Raw genomic sequence first — 25,270 nt, forward strand, 5'->3', positions numbered from 1 at the left:
TGCCTTAGCTAGAGTCACAGACCCTGGTGGCCTGAGCAAGAGCCACAGGCCCTGGTGTGGTGTAGGTGGCCTCAGCCAGAGCCACAGGCCCTGGTGTGGTGTAGTTGACCCCAGCCGGCAACTCAGGCCCTGGTGTGGTGTAGATTGCCTTAGCCAGAGTCTGTTTTTGCTGTTTTTAACTAGTGAGAAATCAATTTTGAAGAATTTTTGAAACTTACTTTATTTTCTCATTTTTCCATTTAGCTCCTTCAAATGCACAAAACCTCATATCATCAGGACAAAATGAAACCAGCATCACTCTGCAGTGGAATAAAGTCAACAACAATGTCAGCTTTGTTCTCCAGTTTAATGGTACAGAGACAAGCATCAGTGCACCAGCTGGAAATGGACCATTGAATCAAACACTCTCATCTCTCACTGCTGGAACTCAATACACATTCACTCTCTACTCTGTGTTTGAGAACGTCAGAAGCAGTGGAGTCAGCATTACTGCAGTCACTGGTAAGATAATCAATTGATTTAAACTGCAATACAATGTTTTCACAAACTACTGATAATAATTCAACAGTATAGTTTTTTGCTGTTTTTAACTAGTGAGAAATCAATTTTGAAGAAATTTTGAAACTTACTTTATTTTCTCATTTTTCCATTTAGCTCCTTCAAATGCACAAAACCTCATATCATCAGGACAAAGCATTGCTTTGTGATCCAACGTTACCTGATGATGACAGCAGTGATGAAGCCAGCATGGGAAGTGATGATTATGATGAAGCAGATTTAATGGAAATTGACAACTATGAAAAAGATGCCCTTTTGTGCGAAAGTGAGTCTGAAAGTGAACAAGCTATTAATATGCAATCCTGTGATGAACAACCAGAGGAAATCAATCCAGATGAACCAGAAAGTGATTTGAACAATGGAGGTTTTGCTCTAGAAAGTTGTCTGCAGCCTGTTGACATTTCAGAAGAGATTCTCTGTTTCACTGATAACACATATTGTGTGGCTCCTGCAGAAAGAAACAATCCTGTTAGCTTCTTCAGAACTCCTCATTTGGAAGCCATGGCATTTCCTGTGCAGTTTCCTACCGGTCAGAATACACTGGATGAAAAGAGACTTCTTAAACTCACACCAAGTGCTTACTTCAAGTCAAGGCTTTTCAACATTGATGCAAGATTTGCTAAAGACACAAATTACCTGTTTTTCTCACAGTTTGTCACTGAAATACATTTGGCTAATTCCAGCATGACAATACAGCTAAGGAAAGGTAAAACTATGACGAAAGATGGACGCAAAATCACATCAGGAATGTTACAAAGTAAGACAGAAGTAGAGAAGCTGGTAAGAAATAAAGATGCAATCAGATTTATGCAGCCACTCAGAGGAACTCCAGCTTACTGGCAGAAAACTACCAAAGATGCAACTGATGACTTTCATAAGATGAAAGTCATCAGTTGTCAAAGTGCCCAAGCTTCTCAGAGAAGTCACTAGACCACAAACGGACATTTGTGAAGGAAAATAAACTGTGCTACGGGTGCTTAAAGGTGGGCCACAATGCCAGAGACTGTCGTCATCGCCACAAATGTGACACTTGCAAAGGACGACACCCCACCTGTTTGCACAATGAGAGTCACATGGCAAATGAAAGGCCTCAGAGCTCTACAAACGTCGCTTCAACCACAGAAAATGACACCATGGCAGCCACAGCTCTGAATGTTACTAAGGTGGGTCAATCAGGTAGTACCTCCATGATTGTTCCTGTGTGGGTTTCCACTACTCAGAGTCCATCTAAAGAGCAGCTTGTGTACGCTTTATTAGACACACAAAGTGACAACACATTTGTCAGTGAGGAGGTAACTAACCAGTTACAAGCAGCATCCCATCCAGTTAAGCTAAAACTAACCACGATGCTGGGAGTTCACATGACAGTCAAAAGCCAGAGAGTAGCAGGGTTACGTGTGAGAGGTTATAATTCAGATGTTCACATCGACCTTCCACCCTCCTACACAAAGGACTACATCCCATTTAACTATGACAACATACCCACAAATGAAACTGCAAGGCAATGGCCCCATCTGTCAGAGATCGCTGATCAGATACCCCCTCTCCTGAGTTGTGATGTTGGACTACTCATTGGATTTAACTGTCCCAGAACTCTAGCTCCAAAACAGGTTCTACTCGGAAAAGACAATGAGCCATTTGCCATACAGACAGACCTAGGGTGGAGCATTGTTGGTGGCTCATCAGAGTCAAATGAAACTGAAACAAGTCTGTGCCATAGGGTCATGGTAAAGGAAATGCCTGCTGTAACACCAATGGACATGATCAATGTTCTTGAATCAGATTTCAAGGACACAAAGGCATGTGACAAAACGGTCTCACAAGAGGATGTCGTTTTTCTGGAAAAACTTAAGGAAGGGATAAAGAAAAATGAACAAGGATACTGTGAGATGCCTCTTCCATTCAAGCAAAGGCCAAACTTACCAGACAACAAAAGGCTTGCAGAGATCAGACTGGAACACTTAAGGAGAAGGTTGAACAAGGATGAGAACTACAAAAATGATTATGTTGCATACATGAATGACATAATTGAAAGAGGAGACGTGGAAGAAGTACACAACGAAGGAACACAAGGTGAACAATGGTACATCCCCCATCATGGGATTTACCACCCCAAAAAGCCCACAAAACTGCGTGTCGTATTTGACTGTTCAGCCAAACACAATGGAACAAGTCTCAATGATCATCTCCTCCAAGGGCCAGACTTAATAAACAATCTGACTGGCATTCTCTTGAGATTCCGGCAACATCCTATTGCCTTAATGTGCGATATAGAAAAGATGTTCCACCAGTTCCACGTCAGTGAGAGGGACCGGGACTATCTACGTTTCCTCTGGTGGAAAAACGGTGATACAAGCACACAACCTCAAACATACAGAATGAAGGTACACCTTTTTGGTGCGTCATCATCTCCAGGCTGTGCAAATTATGGACTGAAGTACTTAGCCAAAGAGCACTGCCACTCGCACCCAGCAGGTTCACAGTTCATTGAGAAAGACTTTTATGTCGACGATGGAGTTACGAGCACAAACACAGTGAAAGAAGCAATGCAGTTGGCACAAGAAGCCAGAGAAATCTGCCGCAAAGGTAACCTGCGTCTCCACAAGTTTGTTTCTAACAATCACACTGTTTTGCAAAGTATACCTGCATCAGAGTGTGCTGTAAATATTAACATAAGAGACTTGACATTCAAAGACATGCCACAAGAAAGAGCACTAGGCATCCAGTGGAGCATTGAAAAGGACTGTTTCAAATTTGACAACACACTGAAAGTCCAGCCAGCCACACGCAGAGGTATTCTATCCACTGTCGCGTCAATCTACGACCCACTTGGATTTTTAGCACCATATGTGCTGAATGGAAAGAAAATCTTGCAAGAAATGTGTCAGCATGGTGTCGGGTGGGACGACCCCATACCTAATGCACTCAAGCCAAGGTGGGTGAGTTGGCAAAGTGACTTTGTAAATCTAGACAAGCTAAACATACCTCGCTGTTACCTGCCTGCTAACTTTGGTGAAACTAAAGAAATAGAGTTGCACCACTTTTCAGATGCAAGCTCAAGTGGTTATGGACAATGTAGCTATCTGAGGGCAAAGAACGCTAAAGGTGAAGTTCACTGCTCTCTGGTAATAGCAAAGGCTCGAGTTTCTCCAACTAAACTGACCACAATCCCCAGACTTGAACTAACAGCAGCTGTAGTTTCAGTCTCAGTCAGCAACATGTTACGGGAAGAACTGTGTTATGGTGCAAAGGAGTACTTCTGGACTGATTCAAAGGTGGTGCTGGGCTACATAAACAATGATGCACGTCGTTTCCACACCTTTGTAGCTAACAGGGTTCAGAGGATCAGGGAAAGTACAAGCCCTCAGCAGTGGTTTTACGTGCCATCAGAACTGAATCCAGCTGACGGTGCTTCGAGAGGTGTAACTGTCAATGAGTTAAATAAGTCTATCTGGTTCACTGGCCCCTCCTTTTTGTGGAAAAATGAACTGCCCACAGCACAACCTGTTGAGCTGGATCTGACCATAGGAGATCCAGAAGTCAGAAAAGTACAGACAATGTTAACTAAAGTCACAGACACTGTAAGTCTTGCTGAATGTCTAAGTAAGTTCTCCTCCTGGTCCAAAGCAATTAAAGCTGTAGCACGTCTCATAAGAAGGGCTAGACACATCAAGTCAAATGCATCAGCTACAGTGAGTGAGCAGAAAAATGCTGAACTTGTGATCATTCGACGTGTACAAAGTCAAGCGTATGAACAGGAAATAAAACAGCTGAAGAAAGGAGAACAGCTCCCACATCATAACAAACTGTTTAAACTGGACATTTTCATGGATACAGATGGTCTCCTCAAGGTGGGAGGGAGACTCCAGCATGCAACGAGTGACACCTTCAAACACCCGATCGTGATCCCAAAAGAACATTGTACAGCCAAACTCATAATATCTCACTGTCATGACAAAGTAAAACACCAAGGAAAGGGATTCACCATAAATGAAATCAGATCCAGTGGCTACTGGATTCCTGGAATGAGTAAAACAGTTGCCTCATTCATCCGACAATGTGTGATCTGCCGCAGACTCCGCAAAGCTCCAGAGGGTCAGAGGATGAGTGACCTACCTCCACATCGCTTAGAGCCCTCTCCTCCCTTCACACACTGTGGCATGGACTGTTTTGGTCCATTTGTGACAACTGAGGGAAGAAAACAACACAAACGGTATGGACTCCTACTTACTTGCTTTTGTTCTCGTGCCATTCACATTGAGTTCTTAGAGGACTTGTCTACTGATGCATTTATTAATGCATTAAGATGTTTCATTTCAATCAGAGGTGCAGTTCGACACATCCAATGTGACCAGGGAACGAACTTTGTTGGTGCTCAGAATGAGTTTAAAGCAGCTTTAAATGAGCTAGACACTCAGAGACTAAATACATACTTGACTGAAAAACAATGTGACTTTGTGATGAACGCACCCCATGCTAGTCATGCAGGGGGAGTGTGGGAACGTCAGATAAAGACTGTCAGAAGTGTGCTGAATACCACTCTGTCACTGGCTCACGACAGACTCAATGATGCTTCATTACGGACGTTATTCTACGAAGCCATGGCTATAGTCAATAGCAGACCCTTGACTATAGATAACTTGAATAACCCCAACAGCCTGGAACCGCTCACGCCCAATCATCTGCTGCACATGAAATCCAATGCACCGTTGCCCCCACCTGGTGCCTTTTCAAATGAGGACCTGTACAGCAAGAAGAGGTGGCGCCGCGTGCAGTTCCTTGCAGAGCAGTTCTGGAGCCGCTGGAGATGAGAATACATTCACAACATCATTTCAAGGCAAAAGTGGCACTCACCAAAGAGGAATCTAAAAGTAGGTGATGTTGTGTTGGAAATGGATGAACTGGCACCCAGAGGGGAATGGAGACTTGCAAGAGTTGTAGAGACTGTCAGTGGAAAAGATGGACTTGTGCGAAGGGTAAAGATCTCACTTGGAGAAAAGAGACTCAATAATAAAGGTCAACGCTCTACTAAACTATCAGTTGTTGAGCGTCCAGTACAAAAACTTGTATTGTTGTTAGAAAGTTCCTAAGGTAACTCCTACATGGGTTATTTTGTTTGGGAAAATTATTCATTTTGGTTCTTATGTAAACCAATTATTCGTAATTTTGGTGGGAGTGTAAATAACCCTGAATGCCTTTCTTTGCACCTTATTTTGGCACTCATTCCTGTTTTCTACTACCAACTTCCTGTCCGTGTGTAGAAGCTTTTATTTTGATGGGACGATTTCCTGTAAAACAGTTTTTGGCGCAGTTTTCAGCAGCAGTCGCGGGAGTTTAGAAAAGTGATGGCTTAACGGAGCCTATGGTGATTTCTTTTGTCATTAGCAGCCCCCTTGATAGAGGCACAAGGTATGGTTATGATGTAAATAAGGAGACGTTTAGATGTTTTTGTGATAGTCGCTACATTTGTTAAATGTTACGTTGAAACGAACTTCATGTTATAAGGTTTACGATTGTAAGAGTGTGGATTATTTTGCTTACACGCTGTTTCTGTGTATACATCCCCAGCTCTTACGGTGAGATTGATGGTTTACTGCCATTAAACCTTCAAAACGTCATCAGTAAAGTGTCATCCTTCATTCGGGGGGGTTCGCTACACACACTATTGAGATCCTGTTTCTCTTTAAACTTTATTCTTATAGTTGCTCCGCGTTTTTCGGCACTTAACTACTCCCTCAGTTTTCAGCCGATTTTCTCCGTTCAAACTCTAAACTGTTCTGCTCTTTCTGCTAATTCCAGCTATATCTTTTGGTGTTTATTGCTATTATACTATTTAAAATATTACACTTTTTTCCTTTAATTTGTCCCATTGAAATGAATGGGAAACTTCCACAATTCTGCTAAAACTTTCTTGTCTTTGAAACTTAACTACTGCCTCATACTTTGACCTAGAAACTCCATTCAAACTTTAAAATGTTCTCAAATGATTGGGCTATTCCTGTGTGATTCAGCTTTTTCATATCTGTTACCGTTTTCATGTAATGACTCTTTAAGTTTTCAGTTGCAACTTTGTGATTTTTCAGAAAATACATGCGTTGCTATGGTTGCTATGCAATTAACTCCCAGTGCACACTCGTCTGTTCTGAATTTTCTCTTCATGTCTGAACAACTCCTTGCTACTCACTCAATTTCCACTCAACTTCCACAAATTATACATCAAAACGTAGGTATTTTTGCTGGCTTTAAGTAGAGCTGGGCGATATAAGATTTTTTCATATCACGATATGTTTTTTTCATTTCAGGCGATAACGATATCTATCACGATATAAGCCAAATAACTATATTTGTAAGATTTAAATGTGCCGTTGCCCACAAGTAAAATGTGAAATAATCAGCAGCTTGTTTTTATTTAAATATTTATTTCCCATAATAAGTTCAACAGGGTAGATGTACTTAAGGAACATGAGACTTTTTCAGATAAATAAAGGCAAATATTGCAAACTACACAAAAGGCAGCCGCTAAAGCGTTTAAGTTTCAAAATAGAACAAACGAAACAGACTAAATTGTCAATTCCACTTAGAAACAAAATATTAATTCTAAAAATAAATCTTAGTTTGTTTTACAGAAGAACAGACAAAACTGACTAACTTTTGTCAATATCAAATAAACTGAGAACTAAAAGGAAATTCTCAATCTCTCCTTGTTGTATAGCTTAGCTTTTCAAACAGTTTTAACAGTTACTTTAGTCTGACAAAAGCCGAATGACGAATTAGCGCTTCCAGTCAGAGACTGAGGCTACGTCCACACGTACACGGGTATTTTTGAAAACGGGTTTCAACTTTTTCAGCTTTTTTCAGCAGATTTTCTCTTCATGTCCAAACAACTTCTTGCTACTCGCTCAATTTCCACTCAACTTCCACAAATTATACATCAAAACGTAGGTATTTTTGCTGGCTTTCAGGAAATGTCACTATCATTGTTGTGGGAGTTACAGATTTTTTGCAAATCTCCTCAGAGCAACAATAAGTCTCAAAACTCTCCATTGAAAGTCAATGGAGAGTTTATTCAAAATCACCGCTGGATTTCTCTAATGAGAGGCATTTTCAAATTGTCATATCTCCTTAACGAAGCGAAATTAAGATATGAGGCTTCTCCCTGTATATCTTCAGACACTCCTGACACTCACAATTCAAGAATTATTTTCTCACCTATTACCGTTCTGAGATGAGTTAGACTTGTTTGAGGGGTGGAAATCTGTCCCTCGCTCAGATTTCTTCAGATTTCAAACTCTGGAAATGAGGCACTTTTTTCTCTCGTCATATCTTTTTGATGGATTTCCACAGAGCCCTGAAAATTTCCATGACTGTTCACCAAAGCCTGCTGTTTCTTACGGTGAAAGAACGATTTTGATGCTCCATATAGATTTAGAGTTACCAAAGGTTGTTTGAGGGCAAGTCAAGGCAGTTTTTGCTTCGCCTCTACTCAGTTACAGTGTATTACAAGTCATATATCTTTAATAATTTATATTTTATCTCTGAATTATGAAGACCTGAAGATTTCCCCCATCTCTTCTGAACAAAACGATGTCTGAATGAACGTTCTAGTCTCTACGGTTAGGAAATTATGGCCATTTGTTCGAGGGGAATCCTGAATGTCAGAAATACACTGAAGAAAACACACCTCTCTCTGTGTCTGTGTGTGTAAGGGCTGACTACAGCAGGTGCAGCTAATTCAACTGACCTACATATACCAAGCCCAGACTCTCAACAGCTCCTGTTCCCTTTACTGTCTGTGTATGTGTGTCTGTGTATCAATATTTCTCCTATGTTTAAGTATTACTCCTCAATCATAGTATTTCTGCTAAAGCAAAGTACTTCTACTACATCTTAGTACTTCTGCTAAATCATAGTATTTCTGCTAAATCATAGTATTTTTGCAAAAATCATGGTATTTGTGCAAAATCATGGTTTTGGGGCCAAATCATAATATTTCTGTTATTTTATAATATATGTGCTGAATATATTATACGTGCCAAATCATAGTATTTACCCCAAATTATAGTATTTATGCCAAATTACAGTATTTCTGCTAAAACGCAGAAATAGTACCTTTTAGCAGGAATTTCTACCAAAAGATAGTACTGCTGCTAAATCAGAGTATTTCTGCTAAACCAGAGTATTCCTGCCAAATCATAGTATTTGTACTGAAACATAGTACTTCTGCCCAATCATAGTATTTGTACTAAATGATAGTACTTGTGCCAAATCATAGTATTTGTGCCAAAGCATCGTATTTGTATGGAGTCATTGTATTTCTTCTAAATCATAGTATTTCAAGCAAATCTCAGTAGTTGTTGTTAAAACGTTTCGTCACTCATCCAAGTGACGAAACGTTTCTCCAACTGAAAATGTCCAGATGAACAGAATCAACCTTTTGGGATTTACTTACCTGGATGATTAAGCACGCATCAAGACGTTATTTTATTAAAAATTTTAAAATGTTAGCAGCACAAACAAGCATTTTTGCAGCACAAACCAGCACAAACGTTTGACATCAATTTTGTTTGATTCCATTAATATGGGGGGGCTGGTTGACCTCTAGAAATTTTTGTTAATATCTTTAAAATAATAGCGGCACAAACAAAAATTTCTGCAGCACAAACCAGCACAAATGTAGCACAAACGTTTGATACCACTTTTGTTGGATTTGAAGAAGGTGGGGGGGGGGGCCAACTTCACTCACATAAAACCTTGGGCCAGCTAGTGTTATCACAGTAAAGGCATTGTTTTTGAAGTAGGAAATGGCTTAACAGGCACAAGAAGAGGCGTGGTTGTAATTCCATATGTGCACGTATATTTAAAAAAAAAACAAAAAAACAAAACAATTCATATTGTTAATTTTTAAAAATCTTTTTTTTAAAAGCATCTAATACCTCTCTAATATTAAATTAATTTTTTAAAAAATTTATTAAGTAATTTCTTTTTTATTTTAAAATTAGTGTCGACCCATTAAGGTAGTGCACAGTCGTTAAAAGCACCATTTAATTGGCGACACCTGCAGTTTGGGGGTGTGCTTGAAACTCCGGAGTGAAATATTTGTAATATTTTTTTTTTTAAATTCACACCAACTTTAAACTTTTAAAACACTAAGTGGTTGAGGAGGCTGTCGCAACTTCGGGTCTTGAAACTAAAAACTTAGTGGCGCAAGAGCCACTTCAGAGGAAATTTGGCTAACGCTAGCTAAACGCTAGCTAAGCTGGTTGAAAAATAACACCAACACATATAGCATTTACAAGGGGCTGGAATTAGTGGTACAGTTTGCATCTAAACTCAAAAATGGTAAGTGTTTATTACATAAGTGATTTTAAGCCAACAGAAAAATAGCCAGCTATTTTATTTATTTTTTAACCACTGTTGGTCATTAGTAAGCTAATGTTATTGCGAGAAGCTTGGAAGTATGGTAGAGAAACTCTGATGTCCGGTCAATATCTCATCTGGAAAAACTACCTCACCTTTGAGTTTACACATTTAGGCATTTTTAGTGGAAAGTATTTATGACCGCAATTTGAGCCCATAGAAAGACGCAACAGTGTTTGACTTTGTAATTTAACAGCGGGAGATCATGAAGAGTGTGAGCCACCTGCAGGCCAGCCAGCTGCTCCATAACAAGTTCATGGTGGTGTTGGGAGACTCCAGTGAGTAGCTGGCTGACAAAATTAATGAATCGGTATTTACATTATCTTGTGCATTTATACTTAAGGTGTTCTTGTTTGCCCAACGTTGACTGTTTTGTGAATAAACTGTATGTACCGTTCACATCCACTTCATTAGGTTCAGTTTGGTTGTGCTGGAATTGATACCCGTTTACCTTCATAAATAACATAAGCTAGTTCTTCATGACATTTGTTCAAGTTCAAATAATGGCATCAGACACGCAGATTTGTGTGTGGCGTCTTTATTATACAAGAGTGTGGTAACCATATCTGTTCACTGTGATCATAGGGATGAACATGGTCAGTAACTACACTCAGGTATGTTGCAGTGTATTTGCAAATATGTGTAATTTAATGGGGCAGCACTAAAATTACCCCAGATGAGTGTTTTGCCACAACCAGGTTAAATTGTTCACCCAATCCAGGATGGATCCATGTTTTCATGTTGTTAACCCTATGAAAACTCAATGTTCTAAGCCCTAAATTCTGACCTTATTCAATGTATCCTGTGCCCCAGTGTCAACTGCTGTCATCAAGACATTTTTATCCAGAAGTCTTGTATATATTTTTCCCTTTCTAAACCATTCTCTGGCTCAAATAGATGGTAGTAATCAAGTTCAGTTTATCAGCAATTTCTAAAATGCTAAAACCAGCCCATTTTCTGCTAAGTGATGAATTAAATATTAAAGTGCACTTGGAAAGGTGTGCCCAATGAAAGGACTACTATCGAATCTGTATAATGTAATGTACTAATCTATGGGGACTACTTCTAATCTATCATTTTATTTCTTCCTCAGTTCAGCGGGCAGTGTACAAGGATCTTGTTCTGCTGGTACAAAAAGAGAAATATCTTTCCTTGAGACAACTGCGGAGCAAGGCAAGGGCTAAAATTTACCAGTTTTATACATTGATACAAAAAAGCGTGCAGGGTGTATAACCATGTGCATGCTACCAGTTAAAACCTCAGCTAACTTATGCAATATAAAGTTTGTAATCATGCCACTGGTGTCATTTAAATTGTAATGTAAAAAAATGGGTGTATTTGAATGACGTGCTTTATATCTGTTCACCTCCTCGTTTGTGTTGTCCTCACACTTCTTCTTTAGGGTGAGATGAGCTTCGAACAGGACTGCCTGGTGGAAGGGGGCTGTCTGGGTCAAATGCACAACGGCACAGAGTACAAGGAAGTTCGACAGTTTCAGTCCGCCCACCATCTGGTCCGTTTTTACTTAGTGACGCGTATCTGTTCTCGCTACATGAAGAGCATCCTGGAGGACTTCCGCCATGGTTTGAAACCAGATGTGGTTTTTGTTAACTCCTGTGTTTGGGATATTTCAAGGTGAGTATATTGCGTAACTATTAATAAGGCTGTTGATTTGATTTCATTAAAGAGATAATGTGAGATGAGTCAGAAGTGAGAGTGATGGAGTTTTTTGTGTGCATCTATCAGTTCAGAAGAATCATAGCACAACGTTTTGTTTTCCCAATTGAATTCCTCCCACTGTAGTGATTTTTGTTCTTCCTGTTTATGTCTGCACTGGGTGTTCTAGATACAGTTGCAGCTGGGTTGATGACTACAAGGAGAACCTTCATAGGTTCTTCGACGAGCTGCGTGAGGCTCTGCCAGAGGAAACGCTGGTTGTGTGGAACCTCACCATGCCCTTAGGAGAGAGGATCAAAGGCGGTTTCCTGGTGCCTGAGGTCCGTTAGCAAGTCCCATTTATATTATGATTTAACACTAATCTGATCGTGTTAAACACATTGCATGTCAAAAGTCTCTTGTCATCTGGGGAAAGCTGATCTAAAAAATTTGCATAAGCCATGTGCCTGTAGTGGATAATGTGATGCCACTGTCCTCTCAGCCAAGTGCTTTTAGAGGCTGAGTAACAGCAGAAATCGAATAGCATTAACATCTGAAACCCCAAGGGTCATTTCTATTTGAAATGACATGCCCAAAATTAATAGTATATTGGATATGTCAGTATTTCTTTGTTTATTCAGAGTTGTAATTGCAATCTTGGTATCAAAATAAAGCTTTTGAGACTTCATCAGAGGTGTAACTATTACAGCAGATGCTACTGTGTCAAAGTGGGGATGCCTAAATTTCTTTTATAAATTTTAATAAATATATTATGGTGCGATCTGTAGTTTTTTTTTGAGTTTTTTTTAAATACTTACTTTATAAATTAAGTATTTAAAAAATTATTAAATTATTAAATTATTTAAAAATTATTTAATTTTTTTTATTTTACCATCTTCTGTTTTGAGCCTTAAAGCCCCTTATTTGCCTCAGATTGAGCACAAGGCACCCCAGTTGCGCTACGATGTGATTGAAGCCAACTTCTACAGTGGAACTCTGGCCGATGTCTATGGGATGGATGTGTTGGACCTCCATTTCCAGTTCAGATTCTCACTGCACCATTGAATGAAGGACAGAGTCCACTGGAACGCAGTTGCTCATCGCAAGATAACTTCTCTTCTGTTACAGCACGCTGCAGAGGCCTGGGGTGTGATATTGCCCTGTCCTGTGATATTGCCCTGTCCTGTGACTGTCTATGGTGAAAGGAAGTCAGGAGTCGCACGTACATGCAGGAAAATATTTTGCACTTCTAGGATAAAATGTGGTTTGTTGGTGTCTAAGCTTTCTGCAGGGTTTGAACTTCACCTTTTTTCTCCCCTTTTTTGGGTGTAGATCACACGGAGGTTGCTGAGGAACAGCCAACCTATAACAGTGCCTATTCATCCTATTCATCCTGCTCCAGTTCCACCACCTTCTTCATCACGGTACTACCTGAACAGATAAATATATTTAGAAATACTTTAATTTGAATAATTGATTTTTCGGGGACCAATTTCGAAAGAAGATCAGATATCGTGTTTCCCAAAGTGCAAAGTTGACGCTTTCCGAGTGTGCCCGATCTCGCGTATTCCTAAATTTTAGTCATTGTAATTTTTTAAGGGGCAAGTTGAGGATTTCCACTTGTTTACACTCCAGTGTGTGCGGTGATACCCCTAATTCTGCTTTCAGGGTGTGTCTCCATGTAGTTCAGAAGCGAGAGTTGATACCAAATGCTTGTTGAAATCTAAAGTTTTCGTTTTACTTTTGCCTGAAGTTCGACAGGGAGCAGCTCTGTATGTTTCAATTCCGCTGTAGGGCGCTTTAGTTTGGAAACTGAAAGCATTTTTGTGCAGAGATGGAATGTAACAGCCTTTTCAAAATAAAAACACAAACAAGAGGAGCTCTTTGCTGTATTTACTGTATTTTTCAAAAGCAGGTTTTTATATACATTTTCTTGCTTTGGTCGTGGATGTTTTTTATGCCTAAAAGAAAAAGCAAATACTCCACTGATATGGGTTTAGAATTCAATTGCAGTTTTAGTCTGCAACAGAGATTTAGATTGATCTGAATACACTGTTTGTTTCTTGAAATCTGATCAACAGTTCATGAAAACTTGCCTAACCAGTCCTTCATTGACCTACAGCGTAAACCCAGTGTTAACCATTCCTCGCCGTCAGTCCCCTGACCGTGGTCGGGAGACACGAGGGGAGATGCTTCCTCCAGGGCCGAAGTTTGTCCTCCTTCGGGGTTAACTCCCTTCACTTTTGTGGAGTAGTGAGGCAGACAGAAATCAGCCGAGGCACCGGAGAGTACTGAAGAGATGAGGCTTTAATAACAGTACTGCACACTGCATAGCCTGTAGCCCGTTAGAACGCTGCTCCCGGTCGTCCTCTCTACCCATGACACACTCTCTCACTCTCTTTTCCCTCTTTCGCTCCCCGCGTTTCCTTCACGCGCATGATTGAGTGCTTGAACAAAGGCCATTCAGCCGCGGGCTTTACACTCTTGCCCGACACGGATATATGAAGAATGAAGGAGCTCTCCGGGGAAACGTAGTGCGCCTGTGGACTCAGCTTGACCACCTGTTGAAGGTAGTTTGATACCATGGCTAATTCTAGCATCACCGCATGTAGCCCCGCTGTTCTAAGAAAATATTACCCAGCTGAACTAGCTAGCAACGGTTTTTGTAAGTTAATGTGCTCTTCACGAATAAAGCTTCAAGCAGCTCAGACTATTAGAACCAGCTACACTTACACAATGTGAGATCAGTGCCTGCAACCTACAGCCTAACTCGTGCCTAAAATGCTGTCTGGAAACACATCCTTCCACATGTCACCACATTACTTTATGATACTTAGAGTTAAAAGAACGATGACAGGGCGAAATAACACAATAGCTGTCAATTCTCTCATTCCTTATATTATCTCCAGTCTTAGCAGAGGGCAGTGACACTATTATTCTAACCGGCAAAAGTTTATTCTATTCATCTTATGTACCTTTTTTGGATGAGTGACAAAATGTTTCTCCCACTAAAAAAAGATAAGACTTGATGAACAGAATCAACTTTTTAAGATTTCCTTACCTGGATGATTGAGCATACATCAATACACTTATTGATTTAAGTTCATAAGTGTGTGCAAACATTTCTTGCCTCTTGATTTAAATTTCTGAATGTAAAAAGTGAATGCATTTAAAGCAGGAACTGCACACCTAGCCATCAAAAGGTTGGTGAACTTAGGGTACTCATCCTACTGTAGGGTCCTGTTAAAAAAAATCACACAAGCATCACATCACCTCTGGTTATATTTTGTAAATTACAATCATACACTATACATTCCAGTCATCCACTAATCAGTAAACATCCATCACTACGTTCTCACTATTAAAAAGTACAATTATTTTCTAAATGGATTCATTATTGTCAGTCAGCTACACACAAACTATCTAAATCTTGCTGGGTTTGATGGCTTGAATTAATCAAAAAACAAAAATTGGAAGAAAAAAACTTCCATTTTTGCAAAATATACATTGAGAAAATTTCTGCTTTTGTCTGTGTCAACAAAATTAAAATAATTGTGAACGTACACTGACCATCAAAGAACAACATAAAAGCTTCTTCTGACATGAGAATTGTAGAACCGTGAAATCTACTCTGTCCTGATGAAGCTCTATAGACTAGCTCTACCATACACATGACTAAAGTGAAACTCTACTGACAAATTTAAAGAAAATTTCCAACTCTGACTCTGTCACTAGAAAAGTTCTAACCTCTTACACTTTTAATGCTAGGAATGATGATGGATTCTGAGTATTGGATGTGCATAACCTGTAGAACACTGATTTCTGGAAGTGTTCCTTCCAATGTCTATGAAAAGTTTATATCTAGATCTATCTACAAATTCAGGTTAAAGTTCTAACATTTAAAGAAGAAGCCAGATGTGAATAGGTCTGGAAACACTGCCATTTGCCCTGGGCCAAAGCTCATTTAAAACGATTGGAAAACTGTTCTGTGGTCATTACATTGCATTACATTACATTACTTTTGAAAAGAACCAACAATAAGGCACAAAGTCCGAGGCCGGTTTGTTCGGAGGTTTATTAATTTATGTACAAGTGTGCCTGTCCCCGAGTTGGAGACTGTCTGTGATATAAAACAAGAGAAAATGTATATGGTGCAAAAGAAAAAAGAAAAAAAATTCAAAGCCCTCCCGCCCTTCTACAGTACTACATTTACCAAGCTATGTACAGCAGGTTCACATTTACTGACATCAGACATCCTTTTTTGTTGCAGGTCAACACTTGCTGACCACCATCTCTTGTCCCATCTTTAAGCTAACATGCTTGTAAAACCTTCGGGATATCATTCCGGCAGGCAGGAGACAGGAAATATTTACATCACCACGAACCAGTGAGTGTCTGTGTGTTCAATGAGTTCCAAACTGAGTGCATGCTTTCACTACATCTGTCAACACTCCCCATAAAGTAAATTAGCCTTATATACATAGTAGCAAAGCTTAGGCAGTGAAACATCGTCCAAAAACAACAACAACAGAAAAGAAACACCATTATCAGTGTGACACTGATGAATGTATGTGTGTTTAACAGTGTGGAAATCAAACTCACAGTCTTTGATTGAGCAGAACACACAGCAGTGTGAGTTTACAAGTGCCCCCCTTTTAGTCAGTGTAATGTTGAAGGATTTGCAATGTGCCATGAAGACATCTCTGAGCAACACAAGCACACACACACAGAAAGAAGCGCAAGTTCTCCATTAACAATACAACTATTACAAAGCATGGATGATGATGCTCTTAGTGAGGCCTTAATTAGAAACATTTTAATAAACATATAGGCTGTATAATATGTATTTTATTTGGGTCTGTCACCAGTTTGGCCTTTCTTGATAAACTGGTCTAATTTGTCATATTTTCAATTTTAACTTTCACCAGTGAGTGAGAGTCTGGACTGCTGGCAGGTACTCTTAAAAAATGTCACCTGACTGTATGTTGTTCCTAAACTTGTTTACATCATTAATGGTGCCTTCACAGAATGAGCGAGCTTCCCATGCCATGCACACTAATTTCACTTAGTAACATGGTTGGCTATAACAATCTAATCTAACTGTAAGGCATCCTGTTGTTCTTTAAGTGTTACACCTTTCCTGTCTTTTCTGCCCCGCCTACTCTTTATATTAACAATGTTCACATATTTCACCACATATATTAAAAAAAAAAAAAAAAAAATCTTATATGTGAAATCGAATATGTGAATTTAACAGGTTATATTTATATTTGACTCAGCATCTAATCTACTTTCAGTTAGATGGTCAGCTTTCTGTTCATAAACTTCTCTAAACTGGCAGAAAAAGACATCTCTTTGGAAGTTGTCCAGACCACACGTCTGTATTCAGTCATGGTTGTTTTAATGCAAAAAGAAAAGCTGAAACAAACAGAATAAACAAGGAACTTACCAAACCAACACAAACTTACCATTGGATTACCCATAGCAATAAAGTCACAGATATAAAATATGGACATTCATATTAAAACACACTTCAAGTGTGATTCATCATGATCTGTGTGTGAAAACACTTAACACAATTAACAAAATCTTCTGCTAGCCATGAGTCGGTGTTTCTGACAGTTGGGACAATTGTATTTGTACTTCTTCAAACATCAATGAGAGAGGAGCTACATTGTTGCCAGGCTGGTGTGTGTTACAATTATCGTTACTACAACAGAGGCATCATGACTGATGACCAATTATGTTGTGGGAAAATGGAGTGTGAGCAAAGCCACAGACTCTACGAAAATACTTTAAATACGTCAACATAAATAAACACAGGGAAGCTAGTATTTCCTTTAACATTTACAAATAAATACTTGGTTTTGACCTTGGACCTTTTTAACTTCAAATGGCTGGAACACATTTTGAGAGGAAAAATAAAGACAGGTGTTTGCTTGAAAAGATGTCAAAGCGGAAAACACAAGTTGCACAACCAAGTACACTGAACATGCTCAATAGTATAAAAGTTTATGTTGTGGTACTTACCGTATACTCAAACTAGGCATGTGTTTTAGTACATGTGAATGCTATGCATGTATCCTCCTCAGCACACCTTCTGACGGTATGAACAGGTTTTGTTTTTTGTTTTTTAAATAAATATATACACAATTTCAAAAAAAGAGATTGGAGGAAGACTGATGCAAGGGTGTATGTGATGGGTTTATGTGCCGGTCTTCTGTTCCCATTCCTGCAAACAAACACAAAGATTTGGTTTGCATACTTGTACACAGATTGCAAGTATTTGCATTTACTGGGATTCTCTCATTTGTTTACTACCTCAATGCATTTTTCATTGCTAGTCAGTACCAAATCAAATGAGCAACTACATCACACTTGTGTACGTGTTTGTGGAGTACTTAAACTCGCTTGTAGTTCACTGTAGCATGCAGTGAAATACAAACTTTATTAACCATCTTTATTAGCCTCACTGGTTATCTAGTTGGTGGAACTCCTCTGTGGACCTTGACACACACACACACAGCTGTTCTCTGCACTGCAGGAATCCTGAACCATAACGCTGCTGACCCGATCATTCTTATGCAAGTTGTTATGAGCTAACTCACACTGTTTCCACTGCTACCACACAGGTTCAAGACAAATGTAATTAAAATTACATATATTACATATGACTAAAAGAATGGGGATACTAACGTTACATTCATATTTAAATATGTCGATCTTAAGTCGAGGAATGCATCTTTTAGATGTATCAGAGCCTTTCAGAAGGTTCCAAGAAGCTGATTGCTTAAAATACTCAGCCTACTGTTGGAGCCACATCACACAAAACAGGGAAGTCAAAGACAATAAAACCAGATTTCAAAAACAAAAGACCCTGTCCACACCAAACAATGGATCAAACAATGTGCTTCCAAAAAGGTCCCAGCATAGTTTGAAGTTTTGCAAAAGACAGAGCTAGTCAGAGATGTAAAGTTAAAGGCACATCATATTCTCAGAGAAAGACTGGTGCCAGTCGCGTTGTGTAGCGTGACCTCTGACCTTAGCCTTCCTGAGGACATGTCCCCGGACTGCTGAGGGCTTCTGGTTGCCCTGCTGCCGGTAGAGCAGTGAGGCGCTGTTGACCGGCAGCGAGCAGGACTCGGTGTCACTGGTGTCACAGCTGGAGAATGGAGAAGACTCGTGTGTCCGTCGCAGCATTGCTGGTGACTATACAAGACAAAAATATGAAGGAAACATGAGTACTGTGAGTACAACTAATTTAGTTGTTAATATAGTAAATTGGGAGATGCAATTAGAAAATGAGAGTCCCTGCCCAAAAAGGATTCAGCGATGTAATCCGAGCTAAAGTTCTTCTTTTTCTTTTTGAAATGACGTCATTTTGCTAAGAGTGGAAACTAAATGCGACGATCGATTCCACTATCAGCAAAGAAAGAAAGAATGTATGAATGAATGAGTGAAAGAAAAAAAAACTGACTGACTGGTAAAAGCTGACAAGACTTTACTGATGTAACACGACTGTGCGAAGTTAACCCCCACCTGACAAAGGTGCAGTGTATGTGTGTTTCTTTTTACAGGTGCAGAAGGCTGACAGCAACATTCGAGGTTGCGTGATGGTTTTACCTTTTAAATGCCATTTTCTGTGTCTGTGCATCTACCAGGGGTGTTATTCACTACCTTGTGTTGCTCACAGAGATCACTGTGAGAAAGTATGCATACGCCTGCGCAGCGCTAACATTTGCATTTTCTTTTCTACAGCATTACAGTTCTTCATGTGTTTGATCATGTGATTTATAAGAGGACTAGTTAATGGTTTTTTTACTACAGAATTTTTGGGTTTATGTGTGAAGAAACTGTGTTTACAGGTTATGAGTTTGTGATGCTGTTACACTGTGTTTTTGGGAAAATGTGAAGGTTACTTTGGTGATGTGAATAACATTCTTTCCACAGCTATGGATGGCTAACTTTATGGTGTTTTTATGGCACCTCTGGAACCTGTCGACCTGTGCCTGACCACCGATGGTCAATGTGTGTTGCTAATGTTTGTTTTTTCTAAGAGAAAAACAAATAAGAGATGCAGTGTTTATGGAATAGTTTAGTATGGGGCTCATTAGCTGGCCACTATTGAGCTCCTAGTAATATATGAGTGGAGTGACTTTGCTTAAGGGAAGTCACCGATTACATTAATGTTGACTGAGTACATGGGATGATCAATGTCTGAGGCGAATTATGGTAATAGTTGTAGTTTACTGATTTGAGAAAACCTGCACATGACACTTGTCTTGCTGATGTTGAATGCTTATTGCTCTTATGATACAATTGTTTACAAGTGTGAAGTTTGATATCACTTCCAGATCTTGTTTTCCAGGCCATGATGGTATATATGCAGGCTCCTGGCAGAGCCAGGTGTTAAGCAAACTTAATATGCAAAACACGCTAATGGTAAATGGCCTGTATTTATATAGCGCTTTTACTAGTCCCTAAGGACCCCAAAGCGCTTTACATATCCAGTCATCCACCCATTCACACACACATTCACATACTGGTGATGGCAAGCTACATTGTAGCCACAGCCACCCTGGGGCGCACTGACAGAGGCGAGGCTGCCGGAGCTTCTTCTCGGATGAGAGGTGAAACGTCTTCAAGTAACTTAAAGAAGTCCAGACGCTTTTCTTTGCAAGCTCCTTTGACTACGATGACCTGGATCAGGGCCGTGCAGAGAGGTTTAAAGGGGCGGGTGCTCAAAGTTAAAAAGGGGCACATTGAACCAGGCTGAATAACAACAACACACATTCATCAAGAATCTAATATGGGAAGGGCAGGGCTGTGTTGATCTGAGACTGTAGACATTAAAGAGTCCATAGGAGAGATGGTAGCTGATTAAACAAGGGTCATGAGATAATAACAAAATGCAAAGATTGGTGACAGCGCTTGGAACCATAAGGCAACAAAAACTGTGAGAAATAATTTAGGCTCTGCCTGTGAATCACTCTTTGCTTCTCTTCTTCCTTCCATCCCATCATTTCATATATCACTCTCCACTTGCTATGTGAGAACAAGGCACAACTTGCTGTTGCAATAAACTATAATCTAATTATCCACACCTAACAACTCCAGCACTTAATCTATAATAAAATGATGACAGAAAAATGTTATAGCCCTGCCTTTAGTAGCCTCACACAGCTCCTGCTGTTTCCTCCTCATGTCCTTACCAGCCATGTCTGGACAATGTTATATCATGAGTAATATTGTTTTTAAAAAATCCATATACATAAAACACACACATGCACACACACACAGGGACATTTTAGACCTTCTTCAGAATACTGTATATACTATGGGCATCACGGTGCTGATCCAGAATCCTTACATTATTATTTATTACTAGAGCTACAATAATAAAGCAATGAGGAGGGGGAAGTAATAAATATGAAATAATGTCATTATGATGATTCCATTTGTTTCACTATCCACTCTGTGCAGGGGCAAAGCTTATTACATTTTTTAAACTGTAGAGATACAATAATTTCACTACTGTAAAATCCAAATTTTGTCTTATTTAAAATATAAATCTGATATAATCTGCTTCTTAATGTATGTTCTTTAAAATACAGCTTGTGTTTTTAAATATATTATAATTATAATAATTTTTATGTGGACATGCATATTAGATCGTTTTTTAGTGAAATATAATCCCTCCAGAAAGGCAGGAAAAGCCCGGAAACTTACTTTAAAACTAAATATGTTCCCTAAAACGGTGACAGAGCTACAGACCCATGACAGCCAGGTAGCCAGCAGCTATGACCAGCACTACTTGTGCAGTTAATAAAAGGACAGGTAATGTTTGTCGCGCTGTTGCACACACAGCACGCTCGTTTGTTTCAGTTCGTCAGTTGCCACAAGACAGCTTACCAACGTGTACGTAATAAGCCAATACTCCTGGGTGCTACACACTACAGTGTACGCTGTACACCTACTTACTGGTTTTGTGGCATCAGTCTGTGTCTCTGAGTTAACTTGTGTCTCTCCTACAGCTCCGGACCGCTAAAAATGCGCGTGCTCTTTGTGAGCTCGTTCCCGGCTCATAACCAGCGCGTTCTGCCGTCAAGGGCGATCATTGGTTAAATGTGATCATGTGACTGATGCAAGCCAGATCCTTTTATTTAGCAAAACTGTGATTAATAGTTAAATATTATTGTTGAGGGGCACAGACAGGACTCCGCACGCACACACACATAAAAAAAATAATAATAATAATTTTTTTTTAAAAAGTTGCCTCAACAAAAGGGCACTTTGGGCACCCATCAGGAAAGGGGCGGGTGCTCAAGCCATTCTAGCCCCACCCTCTGCACGTGCCTGACCTGGATGACTGAGAACCTTCACAGACATATTGTCTTCAACGTTCCAGCGAAATAGGTTCAAGCTACTAACCTATCAAGTACACTAACGTGGCAGCACAAACTTATAAAGTAACTTCATACTCACCTGGAGGCCAGAGGAGCCAGCTTTCGGCTCGATGGTGAGGCCCAGGGTGACACCTCCGCTAAGGGCTTTCTTCAGGCTCTCTTTCACCTCAGTTAGCTCCAGCTCCAGGTTCACCCGCTCCTCCTCCTTCAGTTTGCACTCTTCTTCCAACTTCTTCAGGCGCTCTGATAGTGAAATATGTGAGCGTTTGCCTAATGTGAGAGAGAGGAGAAATATTACTTTATTAAACTCGTCTTTTAATGACAAGCACGTTTCTATCTCTCTCTCTTACCAGCCGCTGCCTCCACAGCAGCACGAAGGTCTCTCCTCTCCTTCTTCAGCTGGGTCAGGTGGTTTCTGATTTCCTGCTTCTTCTTCATCATCTCTTCCTCCTTTGCTTGCAGTCGCTTGGCATCAGCCTCCACACGGTTCTTCCCATACTTACACTGGTCCCCATCTACACAAGAAAAGTCGGGTTTCAAAAAGTTAGAAGCTAGAGACTGAGGTCATTTGCTAGCAGAGAGAGAGAGGGGGGGGGGGGGGGGGGGATGAACTGCTTAGAAACCCATTGACCTCAGTGCCTTCCGCAGGAATTAATTGCCAGGCCTATGTTTCCGTGAAAAATACACTCATTGTGAATAATTATGAAGAATCAGTCATATAAACCGCTGCTAATAGTTTCAAATTTAGCACTCTTATCTGTGGTACTCTAAACCCAACATGAAACATTTGGTGTTTCCATTCTGACATTTGGAGGAATTGCAAGCTACACTAAGTGGTTACAACCCTCCTCGTTCACACATTAGGCAAAAAATATTTTTCTGAACCACAAGGATTAACTCGACCACATTTCGCTCTCTTCCAATGAGCTAGGGTCTGTTTCTGCTATCGTGCCTCTTACCCTGGAGTTGGCAGGAGGCTCAAGTCTGGCCCACATGTGTCACATGGATTGTCTCGAGGGTAGGATAGGTTTAAAGGCTTTCAGTTATTTACTCCCCTCTACTTAAACCAACTGTAATTTAGATATCCTGCATTTTCCACATTGCTGTGGAACAGAATTTTGCTTGAAAGCAATCAGCGGTGAGAAGCCAGACACACTGTCTGCTATTCCTTACAGAGCAAGATCTGACTGGGAAAGGTGGGTGATATTTCAATTCAAGATGACTTCCTGTTGGTATCTTCAAATCTCAAAACTTACTGGAGTTGTTGCGCCTCAGAGACGCAGTCCCATTTGTGGCAATGACTCCATTCTTCTTTGGCTGGTTCTTTGGCTCTGCCTTCTGTTTTGATGCCACCCCATTGGTTGTTGCTCCCTTCTTTCCCTTTAGCTGAACAAACAGGAAAGACACAATTCAAATGACCCTTCAAATAGATGTTAGCAATGCATATAAGCTATACACATACAAAACTGTACCAACATGCTCTTCCATAAAAATAAAAAACAAAAAACATTTCAAAGAAAAATGTGTCACTGTTGTTTATGCCACAGGTTTTCTACTTGGATTGCACTCAATATCACAAAAGTTACAAACACTTTTATTATTTCATTAATTTTCCTACACTGGACTACTGTAATTCAATTATCACTTTGTTCCAAAAGTTTCACAAAAAGTCTAAGCTGATCCAGAATAATGCAGCCAAATCACTAACTGGGACTGGAAAGAGAGACTACATTTCTCCCATATTAGCTTCTTTTCATTCCTTCCTTTTAAATTCAGAATTGAATTTAAATCCTTCTCTTGCATTATCAGACATATCTAAACGACTGCACCTTATTATCCTAACAGATCACAGGAGACAGTTTCCTTTTCGGCTTCAGGAGACAGGCATCATCTCTACTTTTGTTGTTTGGTGTTCATAATGACACAGGAAGAAAATCAGCAAACAAACTCCAGTTCAGTTAAATACATAAAGTAAACAAACAGCGAAGGAGAATTAAAAACACTAAAAGTTAAGAGGAGGTTAAAACAAACCCTGAACTGTTAGACAGTTAATATGCAGAAATGCAAAAAGAAACATGAAGGTTATGCAGCAGTGTTAGTCACCTGAGCGGAGTCTTTAGTTTTAGAATCAGCAGAGAGGAACTTAGAGGAGATTTTAGAAACAGGAGTTTTGTAGTGACAAGCAGAAGATGATGCAGCAGTAGAAGAAGAAGGCTTGGGAGGACAGCTGGTGACTAGCTTGGGTGAGGGCATGTTCTCATAGAGCTCAGTGTTTTCATAGTGCAATTCCTCTTTCCGCTGGCGCCCCCCTGTGCTGGGAGTGGAGTACTGCATCTCTGGGTCCTTGGGTTAGACCAGGTGAGCATGCAATAAGCAGAAGACAGGATTTAAGAATAAGGAGATGCCATAAAGGGGGGGGAGATAAGGAGAACAGAAAGGAAGAAGATGATAGCAGCATTACTGCAGTATGTGAAATACTTAACAAATTTAGTTTAGCTTCCCAAAATGGAGAGTACTGCTCCACGACTGAAAACATATTTAATGTTTCCTCTTTTAATTGTTGATGAGCTTTTATCCAAGTCCTATAACGTTAAATCACAGGTTACTCTTTACTCCTTTATTATAGCATCTTTTATGAATAAACAATGTTATATTCTCTGTCTGCTTGTCTTTATTAGTTTTATATCATTATTATCATGCAACAGTGTAATTTTGCTCTTCTTTGGGTGCAGACTGACTCAGCCCTCAGGTTCATATGTAAATCTGTCAGGAGGTCAATGAGTGCAGAAGGTAAAAGCTGTGGTATGCAAGGGGCCCGAGCACCATTATTGCAAATAGCAAAGTACATACCGTTACTTTAACTGGTCTAATTTGATTTTAGGAAAGAAAAAGATTTATATCATGCAGGCTCACTGGAACTTCTGAAAGTGTCATAACAAAAATGACACATTTTCCAATAATATGTTAATGATATGCAAAAAATGAAAAGCAAAGAAAGAATCAGCCAAGAGTTTGTAAGCAAACTAGAGGGTGTTGAAGTGAATTATCTCACACTTTTTCATTGCAGTACATATGCAACATCAGTAAGCAGTTGTGTCCTTACCATTCCATTTATGGGCACATCATCATAGTGTAGTGCCATACCAGTGGGGCAGGCATAGCCACTGACTGGGTTGTCCAGATATGGGTTAGGAGACACGGCACGCTTACTGGTGAAACTAAACATAAAACAT

The 25,270-nt window shown here is 39.8% G+C and overlaps 2 protein-coding genes across 7 annotated transcripts in view; one reads left to right on the forward strand and one right to left on the reverse strand.

The window, feature by feature from the left end:
* The first annotated feature begins 1,442 nt into the window (after nucleotides 1-1,442).
* On the forward strand, nucleotides 1,443-13,510 carry LOC113015715 (PC-esterase domain-containing protein 1A). Of its 3 annotated transcripts, XM_026157904.1 has the most exons (7): nucleotides 9,575-9,897; nucleotides 10,172-10,253; nucleotides 11,069-11,148; nucleotides 11,378-11,610; nucleotides 11,822-11,972; nucleotides 12,565-12,829; nucleotides 12,964-13,510. In XM_026157904.1, the coding sequence occupies exons 1-6, from the start codon at nucleotides 9,895-9,897 to the stop codon at nucleotides 12,694-12,696; spliced, it is 681 nt and encodes a 226-aa protein (XP_026013689.1). In that variant the 5' UTR covers nucleotides 9,575-9,894; the 3' UTR covers nucleotides 12,697-12,829; nucleotides 12,964-13,510. The 3 variants fall into 3 exon arrangements, with proteins under 3 accessions (XP_026013680.1, XP_026013668.1, XP_026013689.1); XM_026157895.1 differs by lacking the exons at nucleotides 9,575-9,897; nucleotides 10,172-10,253; nucleotides 11,378-11,610; ... (1 more) ...; nucleotides 12,565-12,829; nucleotides 12,964-13,510 and adding an exon at nucleotides 1,443-5,967 and having other exon boundaries at nucleotides 11,069-11,107; XM_026157883.1 differs by lacking the exons at nucleotides 9,575-9,897; nucleotides 10,172-10,253; nucleotides 11,069-11,148; ... (2 more) ...; nucleotides 12,565-12,829; nucleotides 12,964-13,510 and adding exons at nucleotides 1,443-5,967; nucleotides 6,127-6,312.
* Nucleotides 13,511-15,687: 2,177 nt separating this feature from the next.
* The window catches only part of afap1 (actin filament associated protein 1), a 92,774-nt gene continuing 83,191 nt past the window's right edge, over nucleotides 15,688-25,270 (reverse strand). For 3 of the 4 annotated variants that reach the window (XM_026157932.1, XM_026157922.1, XM_026157914.1), the window contains exons 12-18: nucleotides 25,141-25,255; nucleotides 24,141-24,380; nucleotides 23,294-23,423; nucleotides 22,388-22,552; nucleotides 22,117-22,307; nucleotides 18,673-18,840; nucleotides 15,688-17,863 (exon numbers count right to left, since the gene is read on the reverse strand). In XM_026157932.1, the coding sequence (XP_026013717.1) occupies nucleotides 17,837-17,863; nucleotides 18,673-18,840; nucleotides 22,117-22,307; nucleotides 22,388-22,552; nucleotides 23,294-23,423; nucleotides 24,141-24,380; nucleotides 25,141-25,255 (1,036 nt within the window). In that variant the 3' untranslated portion in view covers nucleotides 15,688-17,836. The remainder of the gene's footprint in view (nucleotides 17,864-18,672; nucleotides 18,841-22,116; nucleotides 22,308-22,387; nucleotides 22,553-23,293; nucleotides 23,424-24,140; nucleotides 24,381-25,140; nucleotides 25,256-25,270) is intronic. The other variant, XM_026157941.1, reaches the window with a different exon arrangement.

The sequence above is a fragment of the Astatotilapia calliptera genome, chromosome 3, assembly GCF_900246225.1.
Source record: "Astatotilapia calliptera chromosome 3, fAstCal1.2, whole genome shotgun sequence".
Classification (NCBI taxonomy): domain Eukaryota; kingdom Metazoa; phylum Chordata; class Actinopteri; order Cichliformes; family Cichlidae; genus Astatotilapia; species Astatotilapia calliptera.

Bases quoted from the DNA above. Each gene is read 5' to 3' on its own strand.
- LOC113015715 (XM_026157895.1), top strand. From the start codon at position 1,632: ATGGCAAATGAAAGGCCTCAGAGCTCTACAAACGTCGCTTCAACCACA.